General features: G+C 43.0%; 1 protein-coding gene across 4 annotated transcripts in view; it reads left to right on the top strand.

Moving 5' to 3' along the window:
* Window positions 1-23,557, top strand: part of BST1 (bone marrow stromal cell antigen 1) — a 28,813-nt gene extending 5,256 nt beyond the window's left edge. Inside the window, exons 4-11 of one of the 4 annotated variants that reach the window (XR_005019909.1) lie at window positions 1,043-1,125; window positions 3,948-4,024; window positions 4,759-4,851; window positions 8,966-9,052; window positions 12,141-12,200; window positions 12,780-12,940; window positions 17,640-17,727; window positions 22,198-22,244. Coding sequence is in view for 2 of the 4 variants with exons in the window: in XM_036852090.1 (XP_036707985.1) it covers window positions 1,043-1,125; window positions 3,948-4,024; window positions 4,759-4,851; window positions 8,966-9,052; window positions 12,141-12,200; window positions 22,198-22,303 (506 nt within the window). In the remaining 2 variants the exon portion in view is untranslated. Of the gene's footprint in view, window positions 1-1,042; window positions 1,126-3,947; window positions 4,025-4,758; window positions 4,852-8,965; window positions 9,053-12,140; window positions 12,201-12,779; window positions 12,941-17,639; window positions 17,728-22,197 lie in introns of those variants that run through there. The other 3 variants (XR_005019910.1, XM_036852090.1, XM_036852092.1) reach the window with 3 other exon arrangements.
* Window positions 23,558-24,320: the final 763 nt, after the last annotated feature.

The raw sequence follows: 24,320 nt of genomic DNA, 5'->3' as shown, positions 1-24,320 counted from the left end.
ATGCTGGTGCACCCAGAGGGAGCAAGGAAGCTCCATGTGTTTCCCTTCAAGAAGTTCACATTTTGCCCTGCTTGGTTCTCCCTGGAACGAATTGTCAATTAACACTTTCTCCTTTTCTTATAGAGTAAATGGGGAACAAATCCCATTATATATCTGCTGAATTTTTTTTTTTAAACTTTGGGTTTATTTATTTAATTAATTAATTTATTTATGGCTGTGTTGGGTCTTCGTTTCTGTGCGAGGGCTTTCTCTAGTTGTGGCAAGCGGGGGCCACTCTTCATCGCGGTGCACGGGCCTCTCACTATCGCGGCCTCTCTTGTTGCGGAGCACAGGCTCCAGACGCGCAGGCTCAGTAATTGTGGCTCATGGGCCTAGTTGCTCCGCGGCATGTGGGATCTTCCCAGACCAGGGCTCGAACCCGTGTCCCCTGCATTGGCAGGCAGATTCTCAACCACTGCGCCACCAGGGAAGCCCTATCTGCTGAATTTTGTCCTTAAAATTTTTTAAAATGTAATACATTTTAACATTTTCTATATTTTAAATGTTATAAAATTTCTGTTTTCTGGTTAAGGACTGTTACTTTCTTGGTCTATTTTTCTTGTATTTACTTCTAAGACCTGGGTTAATTGGAGAAGGCATTTCTCCCAACAATGCAAAAAAAAAAAGTTATATATGTAATAAATATCAATTTTTTAATATATAATTTTTAATATGGATACAATGTATAATATAATATTATATATAATTTTTGGATATATATATATCACTTGCTAGCGCTCCAGTAGAGAATTCACCCAGCTGTTTAGTTCTCCGCCTTCCTCACGTTTGTGCCGAGCACAGTGACAAATGTCTTTGTATCGGGGGTTGGGTGCTTCCTCACCAGGCTCCTTGTAGACTGGGTGGGCAGAACTATGAATGTTAAGCCCATACACATTATGTAGAATGAGGTTCAGTATATTTTGCGGAGCCAACGAATATTTTCAATTAATTCTTCCTTGATATAATCTTTGAAATAAAATGTGTTTGTCTGTTTTCCCTGTAGGACTCGACTACCAATCCTGCCCTACATCAGAAGATTGTGAAAACAATCCTGTGGATTCTTACTGGAAAAGTGCATCCATCCAGGTAATCCTGGGATGGCTGGCTGGGCGGCTGAGCAGGTGTGGGATCTGTGAACAGGGGACAGGAGGGTTCAGAGGCTGGGCCATTGGGTCATTACTAAACTTCTCTGAGTCTCAGTTTCTACCTTTGCAACATTCTGATTCACGCTCTCTGTTCCATAAAGGGGTGAGGATTTAAGAAGCTAAAATGCTTAATGCAATGCCTGGTACAGAGAAAAATACTGAATGTTAGCTCCCGAAGAAGGTATTAAACAGTCATTATTACTCTGGGGTTGTGGTTGTTGTTAGTAGTTCAAATCAATGTGATTTTGATTGAGGTGTGAAGTGGGGTAACCCCTGCTTTATAGGAGAGCCTGGGACCCCTAAGATCTAGAAGTGGGCATCAGAGATGTGCACAAGGTTGATATTAACTGAAGAGGAGGCAATAGGAGACCAGGGATAAACTGGAGACGAAGAAATGGTCCCCTAAATGTGGGTCTGTTTCTCGGAGGATATTGTCACCAGAGTTGATGATAGCTATCGGTAGCTATAACATGCCAGTGACGACAGCTTACATTTTCTGTCACCAGCGTTAGACCAAAGATTCCAAATAAAGAGGGTGCAGTCCTTAGCTCAACTACTGAGCAAAGCAGTCAACTATGAACTGTTAGCTGTACTGACTAGGAGGCTGGTGAATGTCAGGTCCTTCTACCCACTGCCACCAAGCTCCTTTCAGGGCTATCTGTGTCTCTTCTGGTCCTACTTCCTGCTCTGGATCACCAGGTGTCCACTGGGTCCACTGTTAATCAGGGTGAGAGAGACTTTGGTCAAATCCTCCACCACAGCTGCAGTTTGGATCTGAGCAGAGGACCCGCTCCAGACAGAAGCATTCTTATTCCTGTGCTCTCCTGCCAGCTCCGGTCGGAGCGCTCCGTCCATGCCCACTCCCCACAGGTTCTGCTGGGGTGCAGGCTCCAGGCAGCTGGCAGTGAGCTGCCCGAGCCCCTCAGTGAGGAGTGGGAGGCGGTGGATGCATCATCACTTGAACATGGGATCATAACGACAACTTGGGGGTGATGTCAACATTATATGTTAAAAAAAAAACCCCATATTCTCCCCAGCAGATCTGCCCAACTTCAAAGTGTGCTCCAAACCACCATCTTATATTTCCTTCAACTCTAGAATGGGAATCTAATAATCTAATAACCATGCCCACATTTTATGAGCCCTTAGAATATGCTGGATAGTCTGAACATGAGAGATACTTTAGTATAGTGATGAGGAGAGGGTCTGAACTATAGCAAAGAAGTATTCAATAAATGTTAAGCATTATTTTAAGTGATTTGATGTTTACAATCCTATGGGGTAGGGACTCTTATTACCCTTGTTTTACAGATAGGAAAAATGAGGCAGAGAGAGGCCAAGAAACTTGATCAGACTTATTACCCAGCTGCTAAGGGCAGCAGCCAGAAACCAAATTTTCGACCATGACTTCATAGAGCCTCACTGTATCTGCATGCATTTTTTTAATGAAAAAAATTTTTATCATCAATGTAATAACTGCTCAGGATAGAGAATGACAAATTATAGAAAGTATAAATAAGAAAACTAATCATCCATATTCATGCTACCTAAGGGCAAAATAGTGGTCATCAGACCTTGACATTTGCAGATTTAACTGAGACTGTTAGCCTCCTTGGAAGCAATCTGAGACAGGAGTGGCATGGAGTACATTGTTGCTTTGTTGCGGCTGGCATTTGGCGTGGCTCTGCTGGGCACGTGTCACGGAGCTGCGTGATACCCCCTGCCGTCCCCCCAACCCGGCTTCACACTAGAATAAACGTTTTATCAGGGAAATTATATGCTCCAGTAGTGTTCTCAGCTGGAGATTTGGGAACTTCTCTGGACCTGTCTGTCCCTTGGGAATTTCAGGGGTTGACTAATAGTCCCAGACTTCTGCCTATTTATTTTTAACACAGTGGAGCACATGCTCTGTCCACCTAGTCTTGCTTTTTGCTTTGAATGTAAGCACTTTCTATGTTATTGCATATTTTTGTAGACTTTTATTAATGGCTGGGTAATATTTCAGACATGAAAGTGCCATAATTGACTTATCCTTCCCTGTTGTTGACTGTTTTAGACTGGTTACAAACCATGCTGCAATATACATCTTTGCCCACATCTCTGTGCACCAGGTGATCCTTTGTGCTGTTTACCAAGTATTTCTGGCTCATCTTCTGAGCATGTGGTTTGCACTCATTCTGTCTCTTGAAGTTACTTATGTGTGACTTACACTGGCCAATAGGATGTGAGTAGGAATGACTGTGTGACATCTGGTTGGAAGCTTTTAAGAACTGGTCTGTGATTTGCCACTTTCTTCTCCCTTTCCTGATAACCAGTGACTCTGCAGTTGTGGAGACTTCATCAGCTTGGGTCCCAGAGCAAGGACATATGGAGCAAAACCCAAACCCCAAATCCAAACACTTGTGATAAACATGTAGTGTGTGCATGAAATAAATCTTTCTTGTTTAAAGCCACTGTGATTTTGAGGTTGTTTGTAATGGCAGCATAAGTTAGTGTACACCAGCTGATACAATGCTGGAATCTGATACTAGTTTGCATTATTTTATAATGGTAGATTCCCAGGCATGGATTTACTGTGTTTTTGACATTTCAAAGCAATTTGCTTTCCAAGATAAGCCAGTTTGCATCCCTCTGGCTCTATGAAATACCAAATTTATCACATTCTTGCCAGTATTGAAAATTGTCAATCTAAAAAACAATTGACCATTTCATAGCTTAAAAATGACATCTTAGCTTACTCAAAATGCTTGCTTCTTTTCGCAGTATGCAAAGGATAGTTCTGGGGTGATCTATGTCATGCTGAATGGTTCAGAGCCAACAGGAGCCTATCCTGTAAAAGGGTAAGAATGCAGCACCAACATGTAAGACAAAGATGCCAAAATGTGTTTTTAGTTGTTTTTTTGTTTTTAATTTTTTTTTAAATTAAAAAAAAATTTTTTTTAATGATATTCTTGTCTGCTTACATTCTTTTTATGTATGTATGTATGTATGTATGGCTGTGTTGGGTCTTTGTTTCTGTGCAAGGGCTTTCTCTAGTTGTGGCAAGCGGGGGCCACTCGTCATCGCGGTGCGGGGGCCACTCTTCATCGCGGTGCGCGGGCCTCTCACTATCGCGGCCTCTCGTTGCCAAGCACAGGCTCCAGACGCGCAGGCTCAGTAATTGTGGCTCACGGGCCGAGTTGCTCCGCGGCATGTGGGATCTTCCCAGACCAGGGCTCGAACCCGCGTCCCCTGCATTGGCAGGCAGATTCTCAACCACTGCGCCACCAGGGAAGCCCTTTTTGGTTGTTTTTAATGGAGGCTTAAGAGAATCATCCACATCCCCAGTCTAATGCTTGCTTCTATAAGATCAGGTAGAGAAAAACAATTGAATGACCTGGAGATCAGAACCATGTCCATACATTTATACCACTAACAGCTGATGAATGCCTGAATGAAATAAGTAACCTAAAAATTAAAGCTAAAAAGTACCACCCCCAAAGCTTTAAAACAAATGTGTAAGTCTACTAACATTGATATGGGAACAGTATCATATTGCTTTAGGACTTTAAGAAATGTCTTTCCTGTTTCTCAGGTTTTTTGCAGATTTTGAAATTCCTCACTTACAGAAGGATAAAATCACACGCATTGAGATCTGGGTTATGCATGAAATCGGCGGATCCAATGTGTAAGTTATGGTGCTGCTGGTAACGATCTTTGTGCAAACATGCTTTTCTTGGATGTGATATGATCCAGTCTGATTTACATTTACATTTCTGGGGAATCAACAGTCTTCTCTGTTTCTAATGTGGTGGACAGAGAAAGGCAAAGGCTTGACTTTCTGGAAATGCCATGAGTCAGTCCTGAGCCCAGAGAGAAAATCTCCTTTATCCAGATATTCCTCTCAGCCTTTCTGAGTAGGTCATTTGTGTAGGTCAAAGCCAGTTTTTCTCCCTGGTCATTTAAAGCTCAAAAGCTTCACTGGGAGTTCACAGAATGGACTCATGGACCATGTAATGAAGACGTTCTTCTCAGAGAACAACCAGTTTCGCAGCTGGGTCTCAGGTAACTGGCTAAGGAAACTTTTATGATCCATATTTTTCTGGGAAGCCACTAACTCAAGTGGTTATATCAGCTCAGATATCAGTGCAAACTTGAACTCATCCTTCTCATCAACAAAGGGCACTGCTGGCAAAACTAAAGATAAAAAACGTAAACCCAGTTGGCTCAGAGACAAGCCAATAAGGCCAAGCCTGGTAAAAGCTGTGCAGCCGTGATGGTGCTTCAGAAGCAGCTGGGGCCCTGTCCTTCAGAACATTGAAGCTACATTGGGGAAAGCATTGAAGGGACGTGTTACTGAAAGAATGTTCTGGAAGAATCTTAGCAAATTCCCCATTTCAGGCCGCCAGGACCCCCTAAGACTCACCATATAATGAGTGATATTTTTTTTCTGTCTCTTGGGCAGTAGATTAAATTTGCAAATGACTTATTACATAGTCATACCAGAATCTGCTTTTCTCTTCCCAGAAGACAAATTATACTTATTGTTGCATGAAAAACAATGTGTATTGTTTTTCTTGTTTCTGTGAGAAGTTGCTTTTTGTCTAGATATTATGCTTGCTTGTTGTTTTAATGTATCTATCAGAGAAAGATCGTCCTTTGAATCTTTTTTTTTTTAAACATCTTTATTGGAGTATAATTGCTTTACATTGTTGTGTTAGTTTCTGCTGTATAACAAAGTGAATCAGCTATATGTATACATATATCCCCATATCCCCTCCCTCTTGCGTCTCCCTCCCACCCTCCCTATTCCACCCCCTTAGGTGGTCACAAAGCACCGAGCTGATCTCCCTGTGCTATGCGGCTGCTTCCCACTAGCTATCTATTTTACATTTGGTAGTGTATATATGTCAATACCACTCTCTCACTTCTTCCCAGCTTATCCTTCCCCCTCTCTGTGTCCTCAAGGCCATTCTCTATGTCTGCGTCTTTATTCCTGTGCTGCCCCTAGGTTCTTCAGAACCATTTTTTTTTAGATTCCATATATACGTGTTTGCATACGGTACTTGTTTTTCTCTTTCTGACTTACTTCACTCTGTATGACAGACTCTAGGTCCATCCACCTCACTACAAATAACTCAGTTTCGTTTCTCTTTATGGCTGAGTAATATTCCATTGTATATATGTGCCACATCTTCTTTATCCATTCATCTGTCAATGGACACTTAGGTTACTTCCATGTCCTGGCTATTATAAATAGTGCTGCAATGAACATTGTGGTACATGACTCTTTTTTGAATTATGGTTTTCTCAGGGTATATGCCCAGTAGTGGGATTGCTGGGTCATGTGGTAGTTCTTTTTTTAGCTTTTTAAGGAACCTCCATACTGTTCTCCATAGTGGCTGTATCAATTTACATTCCCACCAACAGTGCAAGAGGGTTCCCTTTTCTCCACACCCACTTCAGCATTTATTGTTTGTAGATTTTTTGATGACGGCCATTCTGACCTCGTTGTAGTTTTGATTTGCATTTCTCTGTTGATTAGTGATGTTGAACATCCTTTCATGTGTTTGTTGGCAATCTGTATATCTTCTTTGGAGAAATGTCTATTTAGGTCTTCTGCCCATTTTTGGATTGGGTTTTTTGTTTTTTTTGATATTGAGCTGCATGAGCTGCTTGTATATTTTGGAGATTAATCCTTTGTAGTTGCTTCGTTTGCAAATATTTTCTCCCATTCTGAGGGTTGTCTTTTTGTCTTGCTTATGGTTTCCTTTGCTGTGCAAAAGCTTTTAAGTTTCATTAGGTCACATTTGTTTATTTTTGTTTTCTTTGAATCTGTTTTTAATGAGATAAGGAAATTGCAATTCATTGTCATCTCAGCCCATTATTTCTGTGTCAGGAGAGATGATAAAGGGGTCAGAACACCTGGTTGTCCACATCTGTGCCACAGGATGGAGGTGCAGGTCATGAGCTAAGAAAATGAGGGTCCCAAACTGCTCAGATTTTAGGGGAAAAAAATCGTAGAGAGTGAAAAATCACATGGCTGATAGCTAATTGTGTTTAGCACTGCTTTGATTGCTTTTATTTAAAAAAAAAAAAAAAGGTAAAATAACCCATTGACTGAGCTCTGTGTCTAGGTGTCCTGAAACCTCCATGTCATTGCTTACCAAAAAATTCTAAGTAGTGAACTTGGCCCAGAGAAGGACATAGTCCCAGATTTTGGCAAGGTTTTAAAACACGATGTCACTCAACACCTTCCCCTCTTCATTCCCGTAATGCCTAGAATTCCACTTCTGTGAAAACTTCCTCCAATGGCTCATTTCCTCCCTGCACACTCCCTCTCTGTTCATTTTATAGTGGGGAAGCTGTTCACCTTCCCACTCCAGGTAAACTGAGGCCGGATCCTGTCTGCAACGTGAATAACATACCTACTCATCACAGCTGACAGTGCTGTACCCACCTCTGTTTGCCTTTATCAATCCCCCTACGTAACTATGACCATCGGGAGGGCACGAATCCCTGTTGATGAGAATGTGGGGAGATAGACATCTTATACTCTGTTGGGGTGGTCAACATGGGGCTCAGTGTGGCAGTGCCATCAAAAGCCTTAAAATGCATTCAGAACCTCGGTGACAGAAAACCTACTTTCAGGAATGTATGCTAAGGAAACAAATAATTAAGCCTGTGTATGAAAATGCAACTCCAACAAGGTTTTTTTGTAGTGTCAGTGACATTGAAATATAGGAATGAAACTTGGTCTTTAACAAGAGGCGACTGCTTTTATGAATTGTGTTCTGATTATGTAAGGTAGACCAGGCAGGAATTAAAAATGATGGCAGACACCTGCATGGCATGCAGGATCTTAGTTCCCCGACCAGGGATTGAACCTGCACCCCCTGCAGTGGAAGCATTGGAGTCAACCACTGGATGGTCAAGGAAGTCCTTGATTTCTTTTTCGACTGGCTTCTTTCACCATAATTATTTTGAAATTCACCCAGTTGTGTATAACCAGGGTTCGTTCCTTTATATTACTGTGTAGTATTCCATTGTATGGATGTACCACATGTATTTATCTATTCACCTGTCGATGGACATTTGAAGCGTTCCACTTTGGGGCTATTATGAATAAAGCTGCTACAAACATTCACGTAAAAAAAAAAAAAAAAAAAGATGGCAGAGAAGTATATATGTATATACACAGACATGGGCAAACGCATATTACAAAATGCGTTGGGCAGCACAATCACATTGTAATATTTTAAAAGTCTTGTGGGAATAAATATATTGTAAAAGTCTAGAATGATGTACACCAAAATGTTAGCAGCAGTTATCTCTAGTGATGTGAGATTTGGGTTTTTTTCCCTTTTGTTTATTTGCGTTTTCTAATATTTTTTGACATGTATGTTTTTGTTTCCATTTGAGGCTTAACTTAATACACTCTGGGCTGAACAGGTTGGCCCTCAGCTTTGGTCAGGCTCGGTGCACAAGCACGGCGCTGCGTTGGCGGGTGGGGCTATGATGAGCCCTGTGGCGCACCGCGCATGCGCCGGCAGAAGCCCTCCGAAGGCGTGTGACTTGCAAAACTTCGGGCAGTTTTGAAGGTTCAGAGCCCCCCCCGTCCTGGGCACCCACGGCTTGACTGCTGGCAGCCCTTTTGGGTCCAGAGAATTTGCCACGTATTTCTCCAGAGAGGAGAACATCTAGGGAGCACACGGTCAAAATATTTTTTAATTAACATAGAAACAGCTCCCCCCATCCTCTTCTTCTTTTATTTTGATAGTTTTTATGTTTTTGTGTTCCAGAGAATCCTGTGGAGAAGGCAGTGTGAAAATCCTGGAAGAGAGACTGCAGAAAATGGGTTTCCAGTATAGCTGTATCAACGACTACAAGTAGGTGGCATATTATAGTCAGTGTATATCTTCAAAGGTGGAGCAGAGCGTTGCCGAAAAGGTTTTTCAGAGATCAGCTCCAAAGGCCACGGAACTGTGCCGTCTGGGTTGTCACTGGGTGTGGGGACTGGGAGTGCCTTCTGGCCAGGGTTCCACCTGGCCCCCTCCCACTTCTGTCCAGAGTCCTTTTCAATGACGCTGAAAGGACAGACAGCAGCCATTTGTCATTTGTGTATGTCTAGTTTTCTCTTCACTCGCTTACGGCATGTGCGTCACCTGAGAACAGGGACTGTGGTCCCTGCATCTCTGGATGCCACGCTGCCCATGACATGTGCCAAGGTGGAGTTTGAGATACTTACAGAGAGATGCATGGTGGCTGTGGACCAACAGGAAAATCATCATAGCTACCATTTATTGAGCACGCTATGGGACAGACACTTTATATACGTACAATCAGAGATCATTTCAGGGCGTTCCTGATACTTGGAAATGTAGGTAAATTTGGCTCAAACCCTGCAACGGTTGAAAGCCCTCCCCTGGACTGGGAATTACTCACCTTGCTGCTTCCTTCTTCTCTCTGTGTCGGCACCTGAGTCTGCAGGCCTGTTTGTCTCCTTAGGGGCTGGAGTCCAACACTGCAAGGACAGTGGCTTTCCCGAACGTTTGTGGGTATGGCAGGGTGCACGTTACATCTGCAGTCTTTGCCAGTGCCCGTGACCGTCCAGGTGGCCCTGCTGCCCTCTGCTGTCTCAAAAGTTCCATGGACCTGGTAATCGTCCCACCTGAGCAAAGCCCCTGAAGTGTGGGTCTCCCCCTACTCTGGACTCCCCAGGAGAACAAGCCCCTCAAAGCTGTTCTTTTTCCACAGCTTGGAGCTGTACCATTTTACTCATCTATTATTGCTAACACTCTCAGGAATCTCTCAAGTTAGGTGTTGTTATCACCCTCTTTTGAAAACAAAGTGAAGCACATACTCTTTTTTGGAAATATAATCTGTGTACAGAAACCATAAGTATACAGGTGGATGAATTTTCTCAAGTTCAACATACACATGTACCCAGCATGTAGATCAAGAAACAGAGCACAACCAGCACCCCTAGTCTCCCCTTGGCTTCCCTTTCAGGCTCCCCGCCTGCCCACAATAGTAACCACTCTCTAGACTTGTAAGAGCATAGGTTAGTTTTGTCTGTTTTTTTTTTTTTTAATTTTATTTTTATTTATTTTTGACTGTGTTGGGTCTTCGTTGCTATGCGTGGGCTTCCTCTAGTTGAGGCAAGCGGGAGCTATTCTTTGTTGCGGTGCACAGGCTTCTCATTGAGGTGGCTTCTCTTGTTGTGGAGCATGGGCTCTAGGCGTGTGGGCTTCAGTAGTTGTGGCACGCGGGCTCAGTAGTTGTGGCTCGTGGGCTCTAGAGCGCAGGCTCAGTAGTTGTGGCGCACGGACTTAGTTGTTCCGCGGCATGTGGGATCTTCCCGGACCAGGCCTTGAACCCGTGTCCCCTGCATTGGCAGGTGGATTCTTAACCACTGTGCCACCAGGGAAGCCCTAGTTTTGTCTGTTTTTAAGGTTTATATAAATATTCCCTTTTCATGGATGGGTAAATTAAGTGTCAAGAGAGGTTGAGCAAGTTCCCAAAGGTCACCACTCATGACAGAGCTAAATTTTGAACCCAGCATTGTGTGGCCCTGAAGATTCCTCTTTTCTTTCTACTATAGAATTCTAATTCTTAACCAAGGCATCAGATTTTAGTAAATTAAATAAAAGGTAATTCTTATTCTAAAACAGCTCAATGATAGAGAAAACCATGGCTAAAAACTCCACAGTTATGACCCCTTTGCTTCGGTCCAGGACCTCCCCCGAGGAGGCTAGGCTGTCTTTTCATAAGTCATCAGGTCAAGTGTGGGAGCCCAGCCAGGGTCTCCTTCCTGACTCACGGCTGTGAGCCTCAGGATCTCAGCCTGCTTTTACTGGCTCGAGTTTCCCCCACCAAAGCTGGTTTCAGGGCTCCTCCCTTGCCTGGCTCAGCCTCCCAGCTCCCATTTTTGTACTGCTCGTGGGCTCTCTCTGTGTTAAGGTAGGGTTTTTATTGCTCCTGGGAGCCCAGAGGCGATAACAACAGGCTTAACATGGGAGAGCAAACAAGGTTAACAAATCAAACTCAAGCCAGATGCCTCTCAAAATTCAGGTGACATTGACCTCTGTCCTGTGGCAGTCGAAAGTTCTCCCCAGGATTCCTGCAAATTTCGGCGAGGTCTTTCTTCAAAGCCTCTCTTGTCTCTTGATTGTTTTCTGCTTAGCGCTGTATTGATCCAGACTCAGTGAAACTCAATGCATCTTTTTGGGGGAGCGTAACACAGCAATAACAAACTACTCTTGTAAAAAATATCTGAATAGTGTAGACTGAGAAGTAGGGAGTCCTACGGAGGGGTCACATAGCATGCCATAGGCCAAACGTGTTTCCTGTTCTTCCAGGGTCCCCTCTGGTCCCCCTACCCAGAGATCCTCCCTTGGCCTTCCTCCCCCTGTTACCTGGCTCCTGTCTTCACTGCTGCTTTCCCTTCCCTCCTGGCTGCCTGGACCCCACATCTTCTACCTCTACTGTACAGAGCAATTTAACTTTCTTCGCTGAAGCCTCGGCACCAGCCGTCACCCGTGTGCTTCAAGTCCAACCTGCCCACAGTTCTTACCAAGAGGTTTTTCCAAGCAAAATCGTACATCCTTACAGAAGTGGTTCCATGCTCGGGCTCTGGAGTGGAGGTTCAAGTTCAGCTCCACAGCTTGCTACTGTGAGAACTTGGGCAAGTTCCTCTGGACAGCTTTCTCAACTGTAGATTGGAGATGATAATAGTACCTGCTCTGTTTGGCTGTTGTGAGGATTAGATGACATAATCTATGTAAAATATGTAATCAGATTTCTTGGTACATAGTAAGTGCTCAATAAATGCTGGCTAATATTTTTAAAAAGAAACTATGTTCTTCGAGGTCAAAGACTTTGTATCTCCAGTACCTTGCAGGCCCCCCCATAAACGTTTGATGAATGAAAGTCATTTAAATAATCCCTTCAATATTACTTCTTTTCATTTTATAGACCAGTGAAGCTCTTGCAGTGTGTGCAGCACAGCACTCATCCCGACTGTGCCTTAAATTCGTAAGTGAATGTCTTAACCCAACTTCCTTGCTTCCCCAAAATAATCAGTCCGTACTATTTATAGAACGCTGGTGGATTGCAATATCATTTTACACCCACCCCCTAAAACGTCTGGCTGCAGAGTAAGACTGGTACTTCTGCACTGCACTTCTCTCCATCTCTGAGCTGCTGGGTTGGTGCAGGTTTGCTGAACATCTGTGCAGCTGAGCTGAATGAACCCCTGCCATGTACACAGAGCAGAGGCTGCCCTGATGCCTCAGCTTCAGCACAAAGGCTGGGAATGGGGTGGCAGGAGGACCTATTAAAACTTATTTCTGTTGCCCTTAGAGCTGACAGTTATTTTACCAGCAAAATGGGTTTATTTGGGAATAGCAGAGGAATTACAGTTCGGGACAAGCAGACTATAGCAAAAGCCATAGACAAGTCCAATAAATGAAGGAGATGAACTTTATTTTATAGAAAAAAAGGAGGAAGTTGGGAAGGGGTGTTTTGAATGAAGGTCCGTCAGAGAAAAGTGAGAATTCAAGATGATGACAGTTTCTCATTGGCTGAGTTGCTGGGGTAGTCAATTTCTTACAGAAGATGCAGTGTACATCTCTCCTGCTGTGGCCTGTTGATGATTGATGATTGTTCCTGTGGATGATTCTGTTGGGGTCTGTAATCAACAGTTCTTCCTGTAATTGATGTGAGTGGCACTGCGTGAGAGCTCCCCTTTCTGACCTCCTGACTCCATTTAAGTGGTGAGGTTTACATTTCTCAATCCTAATGTATATATTGTTTTAAATTAATTAATTTATTTGTTTTTATTTTTGGCTGTATTGGGTCTTTGTTGCTGCGCGCGGGCTTTCTCTGGTTGCAGCGAGCGGGGGGGGGCTACTCTTCGTTGCAGTGGGCGGGCTTCTCATTGTCGTGGCTTCTCTTGTTGCAGAGCACGGGCTCTAGAGCGCAGGCTCAGTAGTTGTGGTGCATGGGCTTAGTTGCTTCGCAGCATGTGGGATCTTCCCGGGGTTCAGGGATCGAACCCGTGTCCCCTGCATTGGCAGGCGGATTCTTAACCACTGTGCCACCAGGGAAGCCCTATACTATTAGTATAAATGATACTATACATAGGATTCTGCAACGTGCTTTTTTCGCTTAATAGTGTCTTGGTGTTGTATTCCTATCTGTGGTGTTCTGTTGTGTGCACACATCATGATTTATTTAACCCATTGCCCATAGGTGGACATTTAGATTGTTTCCAGTATTTAGCTATTATCATCAACAGTGAATAAGATGAAGACTTTTCCCTCTACTTCCATTTCCTGAAAGTAATTTCTTTCAACATTTTGGTCCATCTCCTCCCATACATCCCAGTACACACACATACACATATGTTACCAGGCAGAGATGTAAGTTTGTTCATCTATTTGTTTCTGGTTTGGTCTTATTTTCATTTATTTACTTGCCTTTGTTTTCATACAAAAAGCAGTCATACTGGACAGACTGTTCTGCTGTGGCCCTTTTTCACTTAACGATATAAGGCCGTCATCCTTTTCTGTCTGTGCGTACTTTCTGGCTCTGTCTTTTAGTGGCTGCGGAGTACTCTGTAGGATGGCCACTCGTCATTTATTTAACCATTTTTCAGTCATAGGCTGACTTAGTTGTAGATTGTGGTTGTAGTTGTTTATTATTATAAACAATGCTGAAATATAATCCTTGATTCCATACCTTGAGCTCTTGTTCAAGTGTCTGTGTAGGAAAGATTACCAGAAAGGGAGTTGCTGGGTCAAAGGATGTATTTGCAGTTTGAATTTTGATATGTTTCAACAAAGCTGCCCCAGTGTGCGCTCCCACCAACAGTATGTGGCAGGTGCCCCTTTCTCCCCTTCTTCACTAACCCTGGGTATTATCTGTACTTGTACCTGTATCTATACCTAATTTTGGTCAGTCTTATGGATAAAACATGATGCTTTATTTTTGTTTTGATTTGTGTTGGCAGGAAGATTTCTGATGCTAGTGCCTGAGTTCTCTTCCCTTCCTTTCCTATCTGCTAAAATTTTATGTACCTTTGAGGACCCAACTCCAAATGTCCCTTTGTCTGTAAGGCTTTCCTGATTCTGCAGGTGGATGTAAGAACTCCCTTCTCTGTGCTCCACTGACTTTGTACACAACCCAACTACAGCACTTCCCTCTTTCCAGTCATGTTGTAATTCATTCCTCACCATCTGTCTCCAACACTCGACTTAGAGATTGCATGAACTCCCTCTTTGTGTGTCTCATCACAATTGCACAGAGTAGGTGCTCCATAAATGTCTGTAGGATCCATTTTTCCATCTAGAAGGAGAAGAGAACTAACCTGGGCTGGATATCAACTGTTTGCCAGACGCTGTGCTGTGTGCATTGTATAGAACATTCTGTTCATCCTTCTAACTGGTCCATTAGGTAGACACAGAGAGGGGAGAGAGAGAGAGACAGACAGACAGACAGACAGGCAGAGAGACTGCTCATCATGCCCATATAGCTCCTCTTCCCATCTTCATTTAGTAATAGAACCCTTGAATGTTAGTTGGCCTCATGGTTGCCAAGAATAACAATTGTACTTCCCAGCCTCTCTTTCCTCTGTGGCCGAGTGATGTGGGTGACTTGAAAGGAAAGAACATTCATTCCCTCCCCCTTTGTTGGCTGGTGTATGGACCCAGAAGGTGTGGCGATGAGCCACCTTCGCTGGGCATGGCAGAGCATGCCATAGAGGGAGGCTGGGTGCCCCCTACCATGGAAACACAGTATCAGCCTGCACAGTTACGGAGAGAGAGATAAACATCTGTCTTGTCTAAGCCCCTGGGATTTGGGGTCATTTCAACAGCAACCAAACCTATATCTGAACCGATATGGATAGGTTCTGTTACCCTCATTTCAGGGGTGTAGAAACTCTGGCTTAGAGAAGATAATGAAGGATTTGCCCAAGAAAAGACTACCCAGCCAGTGAGTGGGTCTGAAGCGAGTCTATGAGGTTTCCAGAATTCACCCTGGTGACTGTTAGGCTCTTTTGACTAGAAATTGGGATAAGAGATCCACCGACACCAGCATGTGTCCCAGGGTGGCTGGCGAGGTTGAGTCCTCTCCCACTCTCTGCTGTTCACTGTCTGTGAATTAGGCACGCGTGTTTTTGAGTCCTCTCACAGGAAGTAAAGAACAGTCTGTGTACCTGGGCTTTCACTTTCCTCACCTGAGAATGAAATCCACTCCCCTGTCCCTTCTGCTCAAAAACCTTCAACGTTCCCTGCTACCGAGTCTAGACTTCTAGCCTGGCCTTCCTGGTTCGTATCCTCCTTCTAGACACACCACCCCCTGCTCCCCACCAGAAACTTTCACTGCAGGCTTGGATCCACTTCCCTGAAGACACCCTGTGCTTCCCTGCCCACAATCCTGTGGACACTGACCCTTTTGGCCATGGTGAGAGCAATGCAGTTGGAGTCAGATGACCTGAATTTGACATCTACAAAACTGAAATAATGGAAACTGCCACATGGGTTTGTTGTGAAGACGGCGCCCAACCTCCCTTCTAGACAGGATCCTAGAAAGACTCCCCAGAGCCTGGACCAGGCGCAGGCTTCAGGTTCCTACAGTTCAAGTAAGGAGCACATGGGTCGAAACTCATAATCGCAAAGCATCTCACACCAGATCCAGGTAGCTCAGCAGAAATGGGATGTGTTGAAGGATATTGGGTCACTCAGAGTCTTCCTCAGAGTCTTCCTGGGAAGCAGGGCTGGAGGCTATGCCAAAGTCCCCCCCAGAACTGCCCTAGGGGAGATCCCCCTGCGGCCTGTTGGGCACAGACACCGCAGAGAGTTCCTATGATGCTCGTGTCTGGATGCTCCTTCTAGAATCTCTGCCACGCCTGCCTCGGAGAGCTGGTGCCAGGGCACCCCCGGCTAGAATGAACCCTCGGTGGCATATGCTGTTTTAGTCTACTATGCCCACAGCTGTACCCAGATGTGGGTACATCTGGTTGGCAGAGTTCTGGTCACGTGTTTGTGCTCTAACTCCTGGGAGGCTGGGAAATTGAATCTCTGCTTTAAATCCAGTCTCACGGCTTTAAATCTCATCTGTATGCTGGTGACTCCAAAATGAGTATTTCTAGTCCAGGCCCTGTACTGAGCACCACACTTGTATATTCAGCAGTTTACTCTGATGTCTAATAGATATTTCAAATGCAACACATCCCAAACCGGACTCCTGAATTTACCCACGGTGGTAGGCTGAGTCATGGCATCCAAAGATATGCATGCAGTTCCTAATTCCTGGAATGAGTGGATTTTACTTTATATTACACAAGGGGCTTTGCAGATATGATGAAGGTAACGATCTTGAGGTGGGGAGATTATTCTGGACTATCCTGGTGGGCCCTGCATGTAACGTAAGTGTCCTTATAAGAGCGAGGCAGAGGGAGATTTGGTTCAAGAGGAGGGGAAGGCAGTGTGGTTATGGAAGCAGAGATTAGAATGATATACTTTGAAGGTAGATAAAGGTCAAGGACACAGATTCTCCCCTCAGGAGATTTTCCAAAAGGAACCAGCTCCAATGACACCTTGACTAACCTGGGAAACTGGTTTCAGAGTCTTGACCTCCAGAACTGTAAGAGAATAAGTAAAGCTGTGGTGTTTTGAGCCACTGAGTTTATTACAGCAGCAACGGGAAACTAATACACTCCTCAGTTGGTCTACCCATACATCCCTGTCTCAATTGATGGTAACACCCACCTTTCCAAAAATCTCCAAACGCCTGTTCCTAAAATCTTAGTGCCATTCTTGATGCCTTCCCTTCTTTCACCCTTCAGCAAAAAATCCTGTTGATTCAACTTACAAAATTAATGGAAAATCCCATCATCTACTGTGACCAACCTGGTCTGAACCACTGGGCCTCTTTGAAACCCAGCTACTAAGAAGTTAGCCTTTTATTTTTATTGTTTATTAGGGAAATTTCAAACATGCACATAGTATAAGGAATAGTCCTTTAAAAATTCAGTCATGTCACTCATCTCCTAACAGCCCTGCAGTCAGTCCCACATCACTCAGAGTAAGAGCCAAACAGCCTTCCCAGGACCCCCAGCCCCACTTCTCTCCGGCTTTTTTCTTCCTCCCCTTCCCTCACTGGGCCTCAGCCGCAGTGACCTCCTGGGACTTGACAGCACATTCCCACCACAGGGCCTTGGTCACTGTTTTCTCTGCCCGGAAGTCCTTCCCCATGTGGCCAACTCACTCACTGACTGTGTTTGCTCACATCTCAGCTCCCTGAGGCAACCTTGACCTCCATGTTTAAAACTGCAGCCTGCACCATCAACTCTGGCTCTGCAAACCCCCTCGTGTTGCTCTGCTTTTCTTTTCTATAGTGTTTGTTTATCATCTTCTGACTTATTTGTTTGTTAAGTGTGTTTTTTATTACCTGTTTCCCACCTGTTAGAACATCAGCTCCAGGAGGACAGGGGCTTTTCCTTGTTCTGTTCACTGATGAATGTGACTCAAGAACCTAGGAGGGAGCCTGCAGCCTGGTAGGCACTGAGGAATGAATGAATGAGTGAACAAATGATTGATTTTTCTACCCTGGGGAGGCATAGATTTGAGACAAAGGATGTTGAAAGGGGCTGGGCAACTGAAGGGCATGACACGGGTCCTGTGAGAGTTTGTCCTATAAGAAGTGACCAGGGGCAGCATGTGTAGAAGTTCCAGATTTTGATTGTAAGAAACAGAATCCAGCTGTGGCTCATGTAGGTGGAAAAAAGGGGAATAAAGTTGTTGGGAGGATTTAATAGAATAGACTCTCCAGTGAGCAGGGGGCCTCATAAGGTCTGGAGAGGTAAGTGTCCTTATTGTCACCGTGTAACTTAGGTCTTTCTGGTTTTACTCTGTCTCCTTAAACAGACTGTAAACTTTATGCAGATACAGATCATGTAAAATTCCTTCCTGTAAAACCTGTTGCCCCCTACGCTGCCGTTCCCAAAATAGGCAAGTGGGGCCACCCTGGCAGCGGTGCCTGCTTTTGCCTCCCCTGCTGCACGCTCTGTACGGCGAATGAGGGCAGCTCTCCTCACCAGTCTTCAGGTCTTTCTGAGCACTTTGCACATGTCAGCCTGTCAACGTGGTCTTTGGAGTCATCATCTCATTGCATTCCAACCACATTCTTGGAAGGTGGGCAGTTTGATCGCCATTAGTGATGCTGAGGCTCAGAGAGGTTAAGTGACCCCTTAAAGTCACTCAGGACTGGCTGGAGGCAGAAGTGGAAGCCAGGTCTGTCTGTGTGTAAAGTCCTTGCTCTTCCCACTGAACCACACTGCCTCCAGATGTTTCTGGGGTTCACACAACAGCAGAGAAGTAAGAGGTTTATAGTTCCTGACCTGTTCTTCTTTCCTTCTTTGGGCATTCTTTCAGTGACTGTTGAACAGTTTTATTTATGACAGTTCTTTCCCAAGTCCATTGAACGTCAAGAATAAAACCCTCTTTCACGCTTTGCCGAGGTTTTCTCCACTTTCATTACTTTGGAAGGAATTTTACTAATCTCCTTTAAAAATGATTTAGCAAAGAATACTGGTAGATAATTTACAGAAGAGGAACCACCAGTGGCAAATATGAAACGTTATTTTATTGATCTAATAATAATGAACTACACATTCAATAAGGGGCAATTTCCACCTCAACTTCTTTGACATACCGCAACAAAAAATAGCAGAAAAATATTTTAAAGATGTTATTCAATGCTTGATGGCATTGTAAGTTGCTAAAATGCTTTGGGAGAACAACTTGATAATATGTATCAAGAATTATAGGTGTCGCGCTTCGGGGGTTGCGGTCGGGGTCGAGGAAAAAAAAAAAGTAAAAAAAAAAAAAAGAACTATAAAAATATTCATAATCTTTGACCTAAGTCAGACTTTAGGTACTCTATTCTAAAGACATGATTCAAAATATAGATTCAATCTACATGCTCACAGATGTTCACAAACAATTCTTTTTAATGCAGTATCAGAAGTGCAAACATTGGGAGCTGGAGCTAAATATTCAAGGGTAAGGGAATGGTTACATCAAAGGGTTATACTTACTACATGGAATAGAATGTAGCCATTCAAAACAATGGTAGGTGGTTTATGTCAGTTATATCTCCATAAAGCTGGGGGTGAAGGTGAAACAACCGTAATCATGATAATCATGCAGCAATATGGACAAATTCTCACAAACAAAGTGAAAAACATGTAGAAAACAACTTTATACGCTTATAGGTTATAATATTGGCCCAAAATTCAGTAGATGGATAATCTACAGGATTGGTGAGGATATGAGAAAACAGACGTACTCATGTTACTGACATAGGGTTCGCTGTGTCAGTCAGGGTTAAGGGAAAACGTCAGATTTCCCATCTTGGCCTGAATTCTCTCTCCAAAATGTGTCCCCCCCCCCCCGCCCCCCACTCTGCCCTGGCCCTAGGCCACGGAAGTGGGATGGCAAATTTCACTTGCTTAGGAATAGTGGGGTAAAAGACTTTGAATCTGCAAAAGTTTAGAATCCAGCTCACATTTTTGTGGTAAGTTTAGGAACAATCTTTTTTTTTTTTGATATTTAATTTATTTACATCATTTTAATTTATTTACAACATTTTAGAGAGTTTAGCATTTAAGAATAGCTCTTGGAATAGCCCTGTGATAAGTGTAACTATTAAATAACTGATTTAAAAAAAAATAACAAAACTGATTTTAGACTTAGGATTTTTAGTTGAAAATGATAAGAGAATTTTACTAAGTTTTCAATCAGTACTGGAATGCTTAAGAGAATTAAGATTAAATTTTATACATTTATTAGATTTATTAGAATTAAGTATTCGAGAAGGTTTTGCTCACTTAAAGTCATTTAAAATATTTTATAAAGAAAATGTAATGTTTTAAAATGTAAGTTTAAAATAATTTAACCTAAAATAACTTGAGTTTAAAATATTCAGGAAGTTGGAATAATTGTGAAGCCCCCTTAAAAGTTATTATCAGAGTTGACTAGGCTTTTATTTTTTTTATTTTTTATTTTTTTTATGAAACCTTCTTTCTTTCTTTCTTTCTTTTTGGCTGTGTTGGGTCTTCGTTTCTGTGCGAGGGCTTTCTCTAGTTGCGGCAAGCGGGGGCCACTCTTCATCGCAGTGCGCGGGCCTCTCACTATCGCGGCCTCTCTTGTTGCGGAGCACAGGCTCCAGACGCGCAGGCTCAGTAGTTGTGGCTCACGGGCCTAGTTGCTCCGCGGCATGTGGGATCTTCCCAGACCAGGGCTCGAACCCGTGTCCCCTGCATTAGCAGGCAGATTCTCAACCACTGCGCCACCAGGGAAGCCCGACTAGGCTTTTAAATTAGAAGAATACTATTCATAAATTAACTAGAAAAGTGTATGGGAAAGTCGAGCTTTTGAATTTATAAATTTAATAGTTAGAATTAATTTTTGAAACCAAAGTAACTGCAAATAATGTGCTTTTTCTCTGCATAAACACCACCCTCAAGCACAGCCTCACAGTGACATGAAAAGCTTAAGCTAAAATGTGACAAGTGGACCCAGGCATCTAAAGTGAAAAAAAAACAAAACTATATTCTGTTTGTGCATGATAATAGGCGTAAATGTTAGAAATAGATCTAAGATAAATTCCCAATGGCTAGGGAAGGGAGTGAGAACTGGAAAAAGATGAAGGGAGACTCATTATTACTGTGTTTAGTTCTGTATTATTTTATTTTCTTAAAAAGTAAAAGTAAATTTGTCTTTGTCTTAATTGGGGTTAATTATTTAACAGCAAAAACACTAATCAATTTTGGATGAACTGTCTGGAACATTAACTGAATTAGAAGTGCAATTATACAAAATGTCCAGCAGGAGGAGCCCTAGTACAAATTTGTGGGCTGCTGGAGATTCCTTTAGCAAAAAAGGGGCGAACAGCACTCATAGGGAGTAAGCAACTTTCAAGGACCCCAGCCACTAGTCAGGATCCAGGGGATAAAAACCTCAGATTGTTTCATAATTTTAAAAGTTTATTTTTTAATTGGTTTCAAAGAATTCAGTAATTTCTGTTTTTAAAAATCTGGTGGTCAGACCCTATTTGCTATGACCAGAGTCCCTATTTTGGCCAGATCCTCTCTCAGTGTCTGTATGTCATGACTAGTTTTTCCTCACCAGTTAAACTGTGATGATGTAATGTCCATCAATAGGGAACTTGGCGAACTTTATGGTACATCCATACAATCAGAATTCACCCATGAGGAAGAATGAATAAACTCCATATGTACCGATATGGAAGTATGTCCAAGATGTGCTGTTGGGTGAAAAAACAAGTTGTAGATTCCATCTGTGCTTAGATAAAAGGATATGTGAATCTCTGTGTGTGTGTGTGTGCGTGGGAGTGTGTGTGCACACACGTGTGTCTGTGTAGGGAGTGTGTATCGCATTTCTGGAAGGACAAATCAAAACTATCAAGGATGATTCTCTATGGAAAGTGGGAATAGGGAAGCTAAGCAGCTTTTACTTTTCACTTTGTAACTTTCTGTACTATTTATTTATATTTATTTATTTATTTATTTATTTATTTATGGCTGCATTGGGTCTTCACTGCTGCACGTGGGCTTTTCTCTAGCTGTGGCGAGCCGGGGCTACTCTTTGTTGCAGTGCGTGGGCTTCTCACTGCAGTGGCTTCTCTTGTTGCAGAGCATGGACTCTAGGCGCGTGGGCTTCAGTGGTTGTGGCATGCGGGCTCAGTAGTTGTGGCTCGCGGGCTCTAGAGCGCAGGCTCAGTAGTTGTGGTGCATGGGCTTAGTTGCTCCGCAGCATGTGGGACCTTCCAGGACCAGGGATCGAACCTGTGTCAACTGCACTGGCAGGAAGATTCTTAACCACTGCGCTGCCAGGGAAGTCCCATGTACTATTTAAATTTTCCGCAGTGTGCATATATGTTTTTGAAAGTAGGTGTCATCCACCAATACTGACATTTTTTCTATTTCCTTTTTAATTTGCAGGGCAGCAACATCTACTCAAAGAGAAGCCCTGTCCCTTTATGCAGAACAAAGTGCCAGCTTTGTCTTTCCTCTCTTAGTGGCTTTGGCTTCAGTTGCTCAGATGTAACTAGGAACTCAGCTGTGTTGCCCTAAGCAGCCTGGAGTCCTGAAACCTGCCCTTGCCCAGTCATCCTTCTTGTTCTGTGTACACCAGGTGACTCCATTGTCTAAAGAAGCTTCCTGCTGGGAAAACAATGTCCTGAAATGGGTTTTGAATGATATACATGGTCAGGATTTCAGAAATTAAGCTAGTTCTATTTAACCGGTTAAAACTACTGCATTAACAATTTGATTGACATATATACACTACTATGTATAAAATAGATAACTAATGAGAACCTATTGTACAGCACAGGGAAAAAAAACTACTGCATTAGAATTAAAGCTAGTTATTATTTTCTTATTTTCATAATGATACAACATATTGAGACAGACTGTTAGTTATATAAGCAAACGTTTTAAGAAAATTTTGGTAGAACTGTATATATATATTTTTATATTTTCTTATACAACAGCAGGGCACACTGCATGTTTGTTGATAGCTTCAAATATATGTATACTATATAAGTGTATTCATACATGTTTGGTAGGCAAAGAGCTATGTATAATGATGTCCATTTAAGGGTTATTTATAATGAGGGGGAACTAAACATTCTACTAATAGGGAACTCTTTGCATATGTTTTGGTATATCTGTAGGATGGAATATCATTCAAATAGGAAAAGTTATGTTTACCAGCCCAAATGTCCTTCATCTGGTGAATGGATAAACTAACCTTGGTATATCTATACAGTGGAATACTACCCAGCAATAAAAAGTAACTAGCTATGGGTAAATGCAGCAGTGTGGGTGAGACTCAGCTGCAGCATGCCAAGTGAAAGAAGCCAGACCAAAAGGCTGCATACAGTATAATTCTGTTTACAGGACATTCTGGAAAAGGTGAAACTGTGGGAATGGATAACTTTTTGGTGTCAGGGTTAAGACTAGGGGTAGGGGCTAACTGAAAAGGAGCAGCCTGAGGGAATTTGAGGGGAGTGACAAGTCTGTTCTGGATCAATGGCTATGATGGTGGTGACAGGAATCTATATTTGCCAGCACTCAGAACTGTATGCCATAAAGTCATTTCACTGTTTGTAAATTAAAAATTTTCAAAAAACATTTTGTGACGTAGAAAAATGCCAGCGATCAGTGTAAGACATAGGACATAAAACTGTTTATATGATCGAATTGTCTAAAGTATAATACAAATGTAACATTATGGATGTATGTTTGTATTATACGCATATTGTAAATGAAGTAAAGGAAAAGAAATAAACCCGAAAGCGGAGCAGTGATCTCTGGAGAATGTTCTTATTAGTGATCCCTATTCTTGACTTTTCACTTTTTGTGTTTTCCCAATTTTCTCTAATGAGCATGCATTACTTTTCTAATCAGAAAAAGAGAAATAAGCACATCATCTATGTGTGGTAATTTGACACAACACAAAACATTTCCAGACGAGGAAAAGAAAACCAAAACTCCTCACAGACACTTCCTGTTCTTACTCCTTTTTTCACCTCAAGTGAGCGTGGGAGGTTTAGACGTGAGAACTCGCAGATTCTGGTGCCCCAGCGGCCAGCAACTGGGAGTGAGAGCTCTCACTTTCTGTCGTTTCCTGTAAATCTCTGGAGAGAAAAAGAATTGCCCATTGCGGCAGAGCCATTCCTCAAACCTGCTGCCCTGACTGCAGAGCTCTGTCTTCCTCCTGACAGAGCCTCTACTGCATTTTATGTAACCACTTGCCCAAGTGTTCACTGTAAAGCTGGGAATCCTCACAGCTTGATGATTGTTTTATATAACACACATTTACAATTCAATCTCATGCGTATTTAGAGATCACTTCAGACACTGTGCTGGGCAGGGAATCTCACTGGGAATGATTGCACAGGTCTCCCAACTAGCTCCCTGTGTCTCCCATCTCTTTCTCTCTTGGTTCCTTCTCATCTCCCATCACTACCCATCTCTTGTGGGGTCTACACACTCATCCACCCCACGCCATGGTGCTCATTCCAGGGTTCGGGAGAGGCCAGGTCCCTTGACCATCA

This window comes from Balaenoptera musculus, chromosome 5, assembly GCF_009873245.2.
Source record: "Balaenoptera musculus isolate JJ_BM4_2016_0621 chromosome 5, mBalMus1.pri.v3, whole genome shotgun sequence".
NCBI classification, from domain to species: domain Eukaryota; kingdom Metazoa; phylum Chordata; class Mammalia; order Artiodactyla; family Balaenopteridae; genus Balaenoptera; species Balaenoptera musculus.
Note: the sequence above shows the minus strand (reverse complement) of the source record. Positions and strands in the feature narration are given on the sequence as shown.